The sequence below is a fragment of the Chiloscyllium punctatum genome, chromosome 11 (assembly GCF_047496795.1).
Source record: "Chiloscyllium punctatum isolate Juve2018m chromosome 11, sChiPun1.3, whole genome shotgun sequence".
NCBI lineage: Eukaryota > Metazoa > Chordata > Chondrichthyes > Orectolobiformes > Hemiscylliidae > Chiloscyllium > Chiloscyllium punctatum.
The window spans coordinates 18,714,287-18,729,676 of NC_092749.1; the positions used below are offsets into that span (position 1 = coordinate 18,714,287).

The following is a 15,390-nucleotide window of genomic DNA, read 5'->3' on the forward strand; positions in this document are numbered from 1 at the left end:
ATCTTTTTGTTCAGTAGAGAAGACACTGTTTTGGTATGGACAATCCCACCCCAAATGCTTTCTCAGAAATAGTAAAGATCCATTGAAGATCCACTGAAATGGTTAGATTTTTGATTCTATTCTACATCATTCCTGACCCCCATCTAATAAATTCACGCCCCAATTCCTGCAAAGACATTCGGAGAAATGTATTTAGTTCTAACCAACTAATATCGATGTACAACAAACTTACTTCTCCAAAACACACTGAATGTCCCAAGGACGAAAAATTAAAATTAAGTAAAGTGTGGGGGGAATTGGACAGAAGATTAAATATGTTACCAAATAGGTAAACTTTCAGGAATCACTTTAAGGCAGGAAGATTTTTAAAAAGGGTTGTGGAAAAATTTCCAAGGATACAATCCTCGATAAATTAAAGGTTTGTTACTAACAGAATGATGGCAGTCATGTGTGGTATAAGAAGATACGATAAGAGTTATCGTGAAGGTTTTGGGATATAGCACAGAGGTGCAGTTTCAGGGGTAGGATGGGATAGGAATATAAAGAAATATGTAAAGAAGCAAAAAAAAAATTTGAACTTTATAACTTGTACTTTATGTGCATAGTAGAACTCCTTTCATAGAAAGGATGACAATGAACATAAAATATGACGCTGACATTTAAAACTAAACAAGTACACAAATAACAGGAGTTCAATTATATTATATAACCATCATATAATTCCCCTAGTAAACATTTCTAAAGTGGCACAAGTCTACACAAAACATTACCTAATTATTTAAGATGTAAATAAACAAGATACATTTGTATAATTAATCTTCACAGTGGTCAATCATAATACTGTAATGTTTCATATAATATAAAATGATTGTTCTTCGGCATTTTAAAACAACCCTTAGAAAAGAACATACATCCTTCACTGCTTTTGAATAAGTAAAAGATTGATATAAAATAAACAATGTTAATCTTATATTTTGTGAAAAACTTATGTTACATGCTTGAAGACAATATAAATAATTCGGTATGCAACAATATAAGTAATAAATTCCTCAGTTAAATACTGACAGAGGGACATTGAAGGAGGGAAACAACAAGAAGAGAAAGGAAAAATGGTTCATGTAAGAGCTGATAGAGTTTTAATTTTTTAAAAAATGACCTGCTGAAAAAATAAAAATTATTATCCAACCTTTTAAAGTTCTGAATTCTTCAAATGTTCTATTATTGATGCAGTTTCATTAAATTATGGCTGCAGTCTTGTTAAGAAAATGGAATGCAGAATCTGGAATGCACAACACCAAACTGTAATGTGAGATTAACTTACAAGATTTGGAGGGAAGCATTTCCTTTGGAAATCTGGCCTTGTTTATAGGTAGCAGAACAATAATCTAGCATATAGAAAAGATTCATTTGTGCTTTGTAAATTTTAGCCACAGCTTTGCTTTAGCTGTTTTACTTGTTATTTCTGCAGTACTCTTGGAGCATGTTCTATGTTCAGATAAGCTATATTGTCACAATCATTAACATCTGAAAATTGATCAGTCCTGCAGGTCACATTATGTACAGCAAAGCAGTTGGTTTAGCCTATCTCCTCCTGTTATGATATAGACAAGGATCAGCCCACCTCCACATTAATAATATTAGAAATTAAAACAACAGATAGACAGTAGCAGATCCAGACAGAAAATAGAACGGTGTTCAATTGATTGATTTACAAAGGTTGGTTCTTGCGTGCTTAATTGGAGTTTGAAGAAATCTAGACATACAAAAGGGTAAAAGGAGATGAGGTGTTTGCAAAATTTAATTTCTAAAAATAATTGACAAGACCTCCAGAGGATATTTATTAGGAAAACTACAGCACATGAAATTAAGTGGATTGTCATCACATTCGTAGAAAGCCTTGTAACAGAATAAGAAATAATGATAAATGGATATTTCTCTAGATTGGCTACTGGATTATGGTTCTGCCTTGGAGATCACTAGAAAAATAAAGTTGAAGCTTGTTGATAATAACTTGGGAAAATGGTAAATTTTGGAAAATCACAAGCAGGCACTGATAGGTTTGTGAAGTTAGAGAATAGGCATAAGTTACTCAAAACAGAAAATGCAGAAGAAATAATTTGGGGGACAAAACACAAAATATAGCCTAACAATTAATTTTTTTACAAGCTGTCTTGTAGTTCAACTTGAACGATGGAAACAATGGGAAAGGATAATAAAATGTCAAATGTAGCTTTGTGTCACAGATGTATTGACTGCATAGCAAGGAAGTTATGTTGAGATTTTAAAAGAATTGGTTAGGTGATGCCTTGCACTTACATAGCACTGTGACATATTCCAAGATATTCCAAAGGTGTTTCACCACTGATGAGATTACTTTTTAACAGTTCTACGTGCTATACAGCCATCACAGAAGTCTATTTCCACCTAGTAAAGTCCCATTAACAGAATGGTCAAACAACCTTTTTTTGATAATGTTAATTAAGTCTGCCAGGCCACAATTGTGTACTCTGATTAGTTGTAGGCACCAAATTAGAAAAAATATTGAAGCCACAGAAGTGAACATTAACGAGGACATTACTACAGATAATTAGGCATTGATTTTAAGGAAAGTTCAACAAATGGACTTTTTCACAATAGCAACAAAGATTGAGGTCTGAGAAGATTTATAAAATTTGGAAAGTTTTGATGTGGTAAAAGATGATTTTTGATTTTTGTAAAAAGTTAACAAGTAACAAGAGGGCAAAAATACAAGATCACTAGAAGATTGAAGGCAGATTTCTTACAAAAAAGTGATTAGAAAATGGAGTCTTTTGCTGAAAGTGACTTGACAACAGAGCTTATGCCATCATTTTGATCGAAGCTAAATAAATACTTAAATCATAAAAAGAAATATGCAAAAAAGGAGAAATAAACTGACTTGGAGTAAGTTCAGCTTGAAAAACAGATGCAATGGGCAGAAAGGGTCACCTTCCGTGTTCGAACTTTGATAATTTTGTGGAGCATTATAAGTGTGACAACCAGAAACACTTGTGAATAGAATGAGAAAGAAAAGAGATACAGAATTTATTCTATCTTCTTCCCATTGCCTGAAGGTACTTGTTCTTTTGGAAGCAGATTCCATTTTCTGCAAATGTACAACATTTTCATGTCATAGTCTGGAATTGCTAATTTTCCATTCAATTCTTATTTCAGTGAATGGTACTGTAACATAAACAATGCTATTGCATAATATTCCAAAATTGATATAAGGCACACATGAGCATAAGAGGATACATTTCACTGTAGTACAACATTATTCTTTTGTTACCATGTTCAGTGCATTTTTGAATTCCATTTACACACAATATTACTGAGAAATAATTTTCTATTCTGTTTTTATGTGAATGATTCTAACACATCCTAAAACCACCTGGTCCAATTTAATGCAAGCTACCTGCCATTTCTATTACTGTATCAGTACAAAACAGATTAAATAGAATATGGGTAGAAATGTGAAGAGGGCAAATAAAATCTTGATTTTGGCTCTCTCTTGGTTCTACTCTATATCTGGCGACTGGAGGTGTACAATGGTAAATGATGACTGGACCAATTTCCAATTTTTCTTTCTTTGTTATTTGAAGCATCATACAGTTGCTTGGCATCTCCTAGTGATAGCATGGTAAAAATTGGGAGCTTATTGTTAATTGGTTCATTGCAGCATTAATCATTCTGCTGCTACTGAAGGCACACTTTTCTTTAAATGATCAAAATAATCATTCATTTATATTTACTTGTACAGTTAAAACACCTTCCTCTAATCATAGTGGTGTTCAGAAAGTAATTCTGAAGTGTGTATTCTTGTTAGATCATTTATATTGCTATTCCTTGTTGTTGTGGGTTATTATAAATGAACTTTCAAGTTGGCTAAGCATGACTCCTTTAGGTGCACCTCCCACCAAATCTGTTGCTGGGAAGTCCAAGTAACATTGAACAAAAGTGACAATGAATGCAATTTACTCCAGTGTTCAATTATACCCAACCCATTATATTGAATGCCTCACAAGACAAACACTTTTTTCACCTGGACAAATACAGAATTGGTCTGCAGACCAGTGTTGACATAAACTCTCTGGTACTGAAATAGGAATGACTAAGAGTTTTCCCACTTATTTTCTATGTATTAAATAAAACCCTTTGCAAAATTACAACAGTAAGTCCGAGAATTACTCAGACAACTGCTGTTAGCTTAACGTGACACGTCTTCAGTTAGGATTGCAAGGAGGAGTGAGGCATAGAATATTCCACTAAATCACTTACAGAAATTACTGTTGGGCTCAATATTTTTGAGTCTTACTGATTGTGAAGGTCCATTACAGGACATCTTCACATTCTTTTACATAATGCAATTTCCTTAAATTATTATTTAATACTCAAAAGTAGGTCAGTCCAGGGCTTGGCTAGTTAACAAATTTATCACAATGACATTACCATAATTATACTACAAATTCCAGCAGTTGTTCTTCTCCAAGAAGATCCAGAGATAGACAGTTCATTGAACGTTTGCCATAAAAGGTGGACTTAGTTTTACAGTCTGCTGTGGAGTAAGTGTAGCAAAATTGGCTATCTTTGTCTTCATTGATGCAACCAAACGTGTAGCTCTGAGAGCTGTCTGAAGATAACGTAGAGCCTAAAGGTAGTTGCTGTTGGTACAATCGCACATCATCCAAACTCTGACTATGGCGATCAGTTGAGCTTCTAGGTTTAGATCGAGAAGCCTGTAATAGTGAAGACATGTTTATTCATTTAGCTTTTCTAAGTTCTAAAAGATTAAGCTGGAGTTCAGTTCTTTGCACTCACACATTAAACCAGTAATTGTCAAATATTTATATTAAAAAGGTGCTCTGTCATCAATTATTTGGTCAGTAGAAAATGAAAAAGTATTTGCACTTTATCTAGAAGAAACTTTTAATCTTTATTTACTTCCATGTAGATTCATAACACTTGTTATTACCCAAACTGTTTTCACATTGCTGTTACAAATGGCTTAACAGCAAGTTTCAAACATACCACAGCAGTGGGTTCATCAATAATATTACAGGACACCTCAAATTATTGGTCTGCTAATCTACATTATAAACATGGGTACTTTTTTTTAATCATTATCCTCTTTTGGCCAATTACTTGATAGAACACCTTTTTAATATCACACTTAGACAATTACTGGCTTAATATGTGAATGCAAAGTACACGAACTTTAGTTTCTTAACAAGGAAGCAAAACTGAAATATCATACCTGTGAAAGCGAGTCCACACTTTGTCCTCGAAGTTTTACTGAAGGGTCACACAAACTCACAGTGGTACCAATGCTAATATCTGTAAAGTGAAACAAACTCTTAATTCATTGCTAAAAGAACACTTAAAAATTATCTAATTTTATTAAGATATTTTCAATATCGGCTTTTTAAGGTTCTTTCACCAAAAACTCAATCATTTCTGTAAGCAGGTGAGATTTTGATTATTTCACTTTCTGGGATTCTGTTTGTTTAAAATTAGGCTCTTTGGTCTATATTAGCTGGATAAATCTATTTACATTGTCGAATGGGATAGCAGATTTTTTTGTGTTTTGGGGTTTGTATTCCACAAGCCACGAATCAGTGGGTTTGGCTCAGGCCATCACTATGGAACACTGTGACACAATTCACAGAAGAGATCAATTAAAAACCTTAACAGCCCATCATGTACCAGCAGCTTTATCCAGCCAGCACCTTTAGCCTCTTAAAATATCTCAAAGTGTTTCACAGAAGTGTAATCAAATAATATTTCACATTAGGATGATAATCAAACGCCTGATCAAACAGATAGGTTTTAAGGAGAATCATAAAAAAGATAAAAAAAGATAAAGATGCAGAGAAGTTTAGGGACAAAATTCCAGAGCTTTGAAAGTTGTCAGCTGAAGGCATGCAAGTCAACCGTGCAGTGATTAAAATACCAGATGCTCGAAAGGCCAGAACTGACTAGAAATCTGAGGTGCTCAAAGATTGGTTAAAACATGGATGGAGGAGATTGTAGAGAAAGGAGGAGTATTGTCTTGGCAGATTTGAAAAAAAAGGATGTGAAAGTTAAGATCTAGAATATGCTTAACAGGTGATAACACTCTAGTGAAGTACCTTTAGATGTTTTAATATGTTAAAGGTGCTGGCTGGATGTTGTTGGTACATACTCAGCTGTTAAGATTTTCAATTAATCTCTTCTGTGAATTGTAAGAAAGAGTTCCAAGTGACAGCTTGTACTTGATTTGTGGTTTGTGGAATGCAGTCCCCAAAATCAAAATAGACTTAGCCAATGCAAGCCAGTGAGCAAGGAAGTAATGAGTAAGGAAGTTAGGGTACAGGCAGCAAAGCTTTAGTGACATTCAGATTTAGAGAGTGGGATGTAAGAGGTTGGCCAGAAGGGTGTTGGTATTGTTAATTCTAGACGTAAGAAAACAATATCAAAAGTACTGACTAGCACACAATTTACTCATAACATTTGTAGCTAATTTTAACTTTAAATAAAAACCATCAATTTATGTATTTTAGAGTAAGAATTAGTCCTTTCTGTTTGGTTATTTACTTTGAAACTATTCACCACACACTCCATTCCCTAGGTACCAAGTCCATCTCTTTTTGTCTCACTTTTTCAACCTGCTTACAATATTGTGTCATGTTTAATCTTTAGCTCAAATGCCAATCCCTTCACCATGAAAACGATATTATTCCATTTCCATAATTTCTTCAGTATCCTCCCACAATGCAGTCTATCCATTGATGGATATCTTCATCCATACTCCTGTTACCTCCAGACCTGACTATCCCAAGGTTGTAATGATGCTACTCCTTTAACAAGGTTATGCTATCCTTAGCTTTTTTCCAGAAAGGTCATAAAAGCAGCAATTCTGAAAAGTCTGGGTTTGAAGGGTTGTAGGGCCAATTTGATTATAGCTAAGATAGTGCCTCAGGGGAAAAAAAAGTTTTTAAAAAACACTTATTCAATGAAAGGGAGTGGCCAGTTCTCCCAGCTCAGCTTTTCTTTGATTTGGTTTTTACCAGTCTGGTTATTCACTGAAAGCAGGCAGTCAGTTTGAGGCTGCTGGTCCAAGAAGCAGCTACACAGAAGAGGGTGTTCCATGCAGACTTCCTCTGCCATCTCTCTCTCTCTCTCTCTCTCCTTTAAGACCCTGTATTTGATTTTTCCTTTAGTGCAATGGGGTGTTTGTGAGGTTTGATGCAAGTATTTTGAACAGTGTCCTTAAGTTGGATAGTCTGTTGGGTTTTCAGATGAGTTATTCTACATTCTGTTCTCTTTTGTTTGTGTTTCATTCGGTAATCTTGCAAATAAATTCTGTTTGTTTGAAACTAAGGGATTGGGCCAGCTGCATCCCTCCTGGAATATCCACTACAACCTGCTTAAAACAATGAGCAAAGTTAGTGTCCAGGCTACTTTCTTGAAATGTTTTAAGGGGGTCTGGCCTGGTCCTTAACAAGGTACATATCCCATCTGACAATGTATCCCTTTCAATCATTACCCATGTGCTCATTGAGCTTTGATTATTACCGGTGCACTAATCCCACAGTTGAAAAATTTGTTATCTTCCTGTTTAAATCCCTCCCATTGCTCTTCCTCACCTCTAACTTCCTCCAGCCTTGCAATTCTGTGAGAATTCAGCATTCTTCCAAATTCAATCTTCTTCGTCACAGTTTTCGTCACCACATGGTTGACAGCCTTGTTCTCAAGCATCCAGGCCCTAAAGCTAGGAATTCCCTTCTAAAACCCAGCCATCTTTTTCTCTCTCTTTCCACACATTCTTAAAAATGTACCACTTTGACCAAACTTTTAATCACTTGGTAGAAAGTGAGACTGCAGATGGTGGAGATCAGAGTCGAAGAGTGTGGTGCTGGAAAAGCACAGTCAGTCAGGCAGCATCCAAGATGTAGGAGAGTCGACATTTCGGACATAAGCCCTTCATCATGAATGAGGCTTTTGGGGGTGCAGGTGAGGGCATGGTAGCTAGGAATGCGATAGATAGGTGAAGGTGGGGGTGAAAGAGAAATGTTGGAAAGGAGGGTGGAGCATATAGGTGGGAAGGAAGATGGACAGGGAGCACCGTTCAAGAGGGTGATGCAACATTTAAAGGTTAGGACAGGCATAAGGTGAGGGGAGGGGAAATGGAGAAGGTAGATGAAGGCGGGGGTGAAAGTGATAGATCAAAGAGGAGGGAAGAATGATTGACAGGTTAGGACCATTCAAGAGGGCAGTGCCGAGTTGGAAGGTTGGGACTGGGATAAAGTGGGGAAGTGGGGAAAAGGATCAATGTGGATTTCACCAGGTTTCCCCATTTCCCTCCCCCCACTTTATCCCAGTCCCACCTTCCAACTTGACACCACCCTCTTGAATGGTCCTAACTGTCCATCTTCTTTCCCACCTATGTGCTCCACCCTCCTCTCTGACCTTTCACTTTCACCCCTACGATCATCAATCTACCGCTTTCCCAGTTCCAACCCCCCATCCCCACTCCCCACCCCTCCCATTTATCTCTCAACCCCCTTGGCCCACAAGCCTCATTCCTGATGAAGGGCTTATGCCCAAAACGTTGACTTTCCTGTTCCTCGGATGCTGCCTGACTGGCTGCGCTTTTCCAGCACCACACTCTTCAACTTTTAATCACCTATCCCATTATCTCTCTTGGCTAGGTGCAAATCTTTGCCTGATTGTCTCCTCTGAAGTGCCTGAGGGTCAATTCACTGCATTAAAGGTCACAACGACCCAAAGGATTGCAGCAACCTTCTCCAAGGCAATTAGTGATAGGCAATAAAATGATGACCTGGACAATGATGCACCACATCAAATGCATAATAATAAGAGAAACTGCCTGACTCCTTCAGAGCACTATTATAAAAGTATTGGACCACAGGCTGTCTCTGTAATTTCCATTGGCCTTTTATTTTATGCTCCAGTGTGCTTTATGCTACTCATCAGAGCCTAACCACAATGATTATAACTTTTGCATATTTTCCCTGTGACCTTTGTTTCAACTGACACTCAACCCTGCTTTAATCTTTGTAAATTTTCATTCATTTGATATGAATTTCAGACTGAACCTTCCTCCCAAACTGAAATGAAAGTCACTGCATTAGAAATCATCATTACTGAGCATACATCCAATGACCATTCAATTTACCTTGCCTATAGTCCGGCTTTAAAATGGGATAATCAACAGATTCACCTTTGATTATATCATTATCTTGAGATGTCTCAAGAGGATCATCAACAGGGACTTCAACTTCTGTAACACAAAATGCTGGGAGTTAGTTATTGCGTAATTAGGAATAACAACTAACAGTCTTATAAAACTTAGTTTACTCCTTTAAAGGATGAGCCATGACTGGTGCCTTTGGTGATTGATTTAGAAAGTTAAAAATTGAAGTAAATGAGTATTGATCTAATGTAAAACATTCAGTACTTTATGTATATTTCACACAACATATTGGATGTAAACTTTAACAATTTTCTCAGTGCAGTTTATGTGTAGTTAACTTGGAATTATTTTCAAAGTTTGGTTTGTAAGTTTCCCATGTCATGTAAGATCCTGCAATGCTTTAACCTTGTGTAAATCATTGTAATTCTTATCAAAAATCAATTGTTATCACCTTAGAATTTATCAGCAGTGGAAAGTAAAATAATTTTATTCATCTACCATTGGGACATATGGATTACCAGCACTTTCAATTAAATTAATGAAAAGCATTCTAGCCTCGTTTCTCCTTGACAAAGTGGTGTCTGCCTGATGGGTTTTGAATCAAGTTGAGGCCATCCCCAATGTTTTCTGAAAACTCTTAGGTTGGTCTTAGATTCACTCCATTGTAAAAGATTATGCATCAATTTGCAAAGTATTTTTTAAAATGAAAGACAGTCTCACCCCAACAGCTGTCTAGGCAGCTCTTAACCAGAATCAGCTGTGGTGCCAATAATATGTCACTCAAAAGAGGCAGAACACAATGCTAAATTCTGTACTTGTTACTAAATGTTTTGTACAAACTGCTGTGATCATATCAAACTGGGAGAATGGTGCTACAACTAAAATGATTTAGTACAGGTTGCCAAAATTCTTACCATCATCGTCAGTCCGTTCTTTGCTGCTACTCTCTATTCCTGATGTGTAAGAACTCCTGCGGCTCATCATTGAGCTATTATGCTTAACTATACTGTGCATGAGTTCAGTGGAGAATGGTTCATCCACTGTCATCTCCACAGACATTCTGTGCCTTGAATCTGCCTCAATTCCAGAGGTATGCGAACTACCATGGCTAATTGTTGACTGACGGGAGAGCCGCTTTTTCCTTGCGCTTCCATGACTGCTTTCACTGCCATGAGAATGCTCATCTAGTCGCTCAAGATCCATCTCAAAGGCATCACTGATGTACGATTCTCTGTAGCGCTTTTTCTCTGTATTGCACAAAGGTGAAGGAATGCAAGCTCTAATACAAACATTATATCTCCAAAAAATAACGCAAAATAAATTGGTTACATTATTCACTCTCTCAAATAATTGAGAAAGTACAGAATTATCAGACAGATGGGAAGCTTCGTGTCTATGCTGAGTTTTGAAAGTAAGGTCACAAAATGAGACACTTTCTCATAATGCTTTAAAAATACTGGGTTCTCACAAAACTATGGTGGAATTCCTGTACACATTAAACAAATTATTTCAGATTCAACTTAGCTACTGAGAATAAAAATAAAATCTGAATTGGGAGTGTTACTAAAAATTACTCTCATCATTAACAATTGGGAAAATGTTTCAGATTTCTTGCTGACAGAAGCAAGCAATGAGGTGCTGTGTGGACTTTCATAAACACAACACAAGATGGCAGCAGCTTCAGCAGCAATAACCTGAGAGGGGCACACAGTGGGAATAATATTCACAAATTCCAGAACTAATTGAGCCAGAGAATCCATGAATTGCAACATTGTAAAACTTATAGTTTGTCTCTACTCTATATTAAAAATGATTATTTAATTATTTAAATAATGCAGTCTGGAAAACAATCCAAAATCCCATTACCCCTCCCACAAAAACCTCCGCTCCCCAAGTCAATGCTGTCTAGGAGAGAAACCAACAATTTCATTCCTATTCCAAAGAGTCTTCCCACAGGGTACCCGAATCCAGAAATAAAACTTCCTCCCGTTCTATTTCTTCCTTTAATCTGTACTGCTATATGTTGCCCAGTCTGACTAAGGTCAATTCTTTCAGTTTTGAATTTTAAAAAATGAATGGTTAAATGACCTATGCTGACCCTGCACCAACACTCCCTCCATTCAAAACAGCTTACCACAAACATATTCAATGCAGCATCCACTGAGGAGAAAGGATTTACTCTGCACTGAATAGCTCTACTCGAACAAAACTTATGCACTTCGCCAGATGCTGATTTGATAACACGGCACCCCTCTGAGAAAATATTATGACCACTGAAGAAAGGAAACTAAAGTTGATCTGAAATAAGTTGTACATTTGATATGCCGGTTCCAATTGTCAGTTGTACTGTTTTCCAAATTAAGGCAAGAAAGACCAGATGGAAGAACTTACTTTTATATAGTTCCTAATCACATCATCAGATTGATCCAGAGTCCTTCTCAGCCAACAAGTTCCTTTTTAATTGTGGTATAGACAGAGCAAAAACTCAGAAACAGCAAGCAAACAAATGGGCCAGATGACCTGTTTGTGATAGCATTGGTCAAGAAAGGCCTGTTGGATAGAAGACCTCCCATGTTCTTCTTCAAACAGAAGTAGACAAAGTTTACGTGAGGAAGGTACTACAACAACTTGCAGGTAACTTGGAGCATTTCTGAAGATTCCAGGCTGCTTGAGTCAACTTATTGTTTGACATAAAAAGAACTTTGTACAAGTTTAAAATACCACATTTGATGTTTTCTGTGTACCCAGGTTGTTTTCTATGTTCTTACCTTCCATTTCTTCAATTTTTCGAATTTGCTTGAGCACAGGCTGAATGTTCATATAGAGTCGATGGCTGCTGCTAAGGAGCTGCAGTAAATGCCTGGATCGGAATGCACAACCTGTGTAATAGATCAGCTTCCGGGCGGAGGGTAAACCATCTGGCTGGATCTCAAACTTTTTTCCCTGCATCAAAAAGACCATTCTAGCTTAGTTCCTTTCAGTTATATCTGCTCAGTTCCATAAAAAATTAGGACATATTTTGTAAAGTGATGGAAAAAAAACCCATTAATTGATAAGAAAGAAAAAGCCTATAATGTTCTCCTATGAATCACTTGTTCAAGAAAAACCTTTCATGCGTTGTCCATGTCACTGGCAAAAGTAACATTTGTTCTCAATCCTCCATTGCACTGGGGAATGTAGTGGTGAGCTACCTTCTTGTATCACTGCAGATAATCTGGTGCAGGAACATCCACAGTGCCATAGAAAGCAAATACAGGATTTTGATCCAGCTAGAATGAAGGACTAGTGATATATAGTTCCTCATCTGGATGGTGTATATCTTGTATCGGACTTGGCAAGTAGTGGGATTCCAATGCAAATATTACCACTGTCCTAGGAGCAAGTAAAAGCTATTTAGCCTATCACATCCACGCCATGTGGCAGAAAATATATAAATCAATCATAAACACCTCACACTCACCACTGCCTTTTGATTCCTACTTTAAAGATCAACAGTCTGCCCTGGAAATATTAGATGTTGACAAATATGTTTATAATTCATCAATATTGCCTTTGTTACTTTGTCTATGCAAACATTCTGAAGTAAAGCACATAAGCTGTCCCTTCACAGGTAACTATTTATACAAATCAGAGATACCCTGGAGTAGATGATCTTTACTTTCCTGCAATAAGTATTAGGCTCCAACACTTGCTTTTGTGGTTAGAAAATCAGTGCATACAGAAGAAACGAAATGGAAGGATAATTTCTATTCTTTCTCAAAAGCATCATTTTAAAATGAATGACCAGGGAGGATTGTGAAATTAATTTAGTTAGTGATACAGAACCTGAGCTATAATATCATATCTTAAATTCTAAATCTTAAAGAAAAGTTAGATCCTCAGCTCAGCTGCTTCCAAAATTCTCATCCAAACCTATCATACCCCTTCGATCTGCCTATTCCAATGTGTTTTTGGTTGCCCTCCTACTATACACTGTGAATCTACTGCCTATATCCCAACTCCTGCCAAATGCGGTTTCTGTTTCATCTGTGCTTGCTAACCTACACTGCTTCCCAGTTAAGACACACCTCAATTTTAAAATGCTCATCCTGGTTTCCAAGTTTATTCACATAGCCTCCCACTCAGCCCTCTGATCTATTCCATCTACATTCCTCCAACATTTCTGTACTCCTCCACTTCTAGTCTTTAGAGCATTCTCAGTTTTAATCATACAACCACTGCCAGCTGTGCTTGACAGTGCCAAAGCCCTAAGTAATTGAATTCCATCCTGAACCTCCCTCCTCACTGACCTCATTTAAGACGTTCCTTAAATCCTACCTTGTTAACAGAACGTTTAATCATCTGCACTACATCGCTCACATGCCTTACTGTAGATTTGGTTCAAATATGCCCAGATGAAACAACCTAGATCATTTTACTCAAGGCACTGCATAAATGCAGAGTTGATTTTGTGCATATATAAGAGTGTTAAAGCTTGAAACTATCAAGGCTGATTTCAGCCATTGAAACCAAGTTCAGTAATAAAGGAATTTGCTTTTACACAGCTCATGGTACTTTATAGAAGGATAAAAAACATTGAATGCCAAGAGCAATTTTAAATAATGTGCCAAAAAATCCCATGCATATTATGATGCCATCACAGGGCAAAACCAATGCAGTAAGACCAAGGATTCCTTGAAAATGAATACTAAGCAATATTTGGAATAAGAAACTATTATTGACTGCACAATGAAACTTTTGGAATGAAGAATGAATAGTTGAAAACTAGACTTACAAGTTCCAAAGCTGGCAGAACAACATTTCTCTACTTACCAGGAAAGTAAGCTTGCCGACATTTGACCACGGAAAGTCATACAGCAATTGTCGGACACTATGAGATTCCTACAAACAAGATAAGAATTTAAATAGAATGTGCTTGACTATTAATTGCACCAAAACAAATAGGAATTTGAAATGCAGTGGAATACAGTCACTTTGCAAGCATTAAATGACCATTTTTTTTGCACAGTTTGTACCTGATAAATATGTATGCCTCTCAAAGTGAGCCCAAGCACTACAGAGGGATGCTCTTCTTTCTTATCCTGCAACAAAATAAAATTGTTACGTGCACAAAGGCAAAATGATTTTCATGACATCATCCAGGGCTAGTTGATCATGTCCTACCTCATACCGCATCCCATTTACCCATCAGACCTGTACTTAATAATTGCCACGGTTTTAAAATTTACATGCTTATTTTCAAGTTACTCTCCCCTGTCTATCTCTCTAAACTCCTGCAGCCCTGCATGTCCCAAATTTGAGCAACTTTCATTCTGACCTCTTCAGTGACCCAGATTTTAATTGCTTCTTCATTGATAATCATGTCTACAATTCCCATGCCCTAAATTCTGGAATTGCTTCCCATTTCTCTACCCTTTCTTTCTTTGAGATGCTGTTTGACCTAGCTCCATGACCCTCTCTGTCCTAACATGTCTTATGTAGTCTGGTGTCAGACTTTAATTATCAACTTGCCTCTGAAAAGACTTGTGGAGTTTTACTACTTTAAGACTGCTACAGGTAGTTGTTGTTGTAGTTGAGATTGTTGGCCACCAGTACAAATATTGGATTGCTTTTTTTTCCACAGTTGATCAAAAACACCAATAGCTAAGGGCCACCTTTGTGTGTACAAAGAGAACAACTTGAACATATAGCATGGAAAGTTCTATGGCAAAACTTTAAACCAAGTTCTATCATTGGGGACATCCAACTTAACCAGTTGCAGGTTGGCAATAGTCACACCTAGAATAAACCCAAGTTTATACGTTGTACTGGTGCAACCTTGTAGCTCACTGATGCAGAGTCTTACCTCTGTTCTGATCAATCATAACCATGAGGCTTATAAAGTTAATTGGAACTGAATAGATGAACCTTGCACTCCAATTAATGGATCCCATTAAAGAGATAAATTGGCCAGAGTATTGTAAATCTGCTTAGCTCAGATACAGAATGAGAATAAGGAATAAAACAGATTCACCCATAAGCATTTTATTCAAAAAGGTCAATATTTTAGAATTAAAAATTGTCATATGATGGGTTGCACGGTGGCTCAGTGGTTAGACCTGCTGCCTCACAGCATGTGGGAACCAGGTCCAATCCAGCCTTGGGTGACAGTCTGCATGGAGTTGGCACATTTTCCT

General features: G+C 37.0%; 1 protein-coding gene across 5 annotated transcripts in view; it reads right to left on the bottom strand.

The window, feature by feature from the left end:
• Positions 1–571: 571 nt before the first annotated feature.
• The window catches only part of LOC140482781 (FERM domain-containing protein 6-like), a 109,257-nt gene continuing 94,438 nt past the window's right edge, over positions 572–15,390 (bottom strand). For all 5 annotated transcript variants that reach the window (XM_072580389.1, XM_072580391.1, XM_072580392.1 and 2 more), the window contains exons 8-14: positions 14,230–14,295; positions 14,027–14,095; positions 11,983–12,157; positions 10,129–10,461; positions 9,197–9,301; positions 5,273–5,352; positions 572–4,754 (exon numbers count right to left, since the gene is read on the bottom strand). In XM_072580389.1, the coding sequence (XP_072436490.1) occupies positions 4,473–4,754; positions 5,273–5,352; positions 9,197–9,301; positions 10,129–10,461; positions 11,983–12,157; positions 14,027–14,095; positions 14,230–14,295 (1,110 nt within the window). In that variant the 3' untranslated portion in view covers positions 572–4,472. The remainder of the gene's footprint in view (positions 4,755–5,272; positions 5,353–9,196; positions 9,302–10,128; positions 10,462–11,982; positions 12,158–14,026; positions 14,096–14,229; positions 14,296–15,390) is intronic.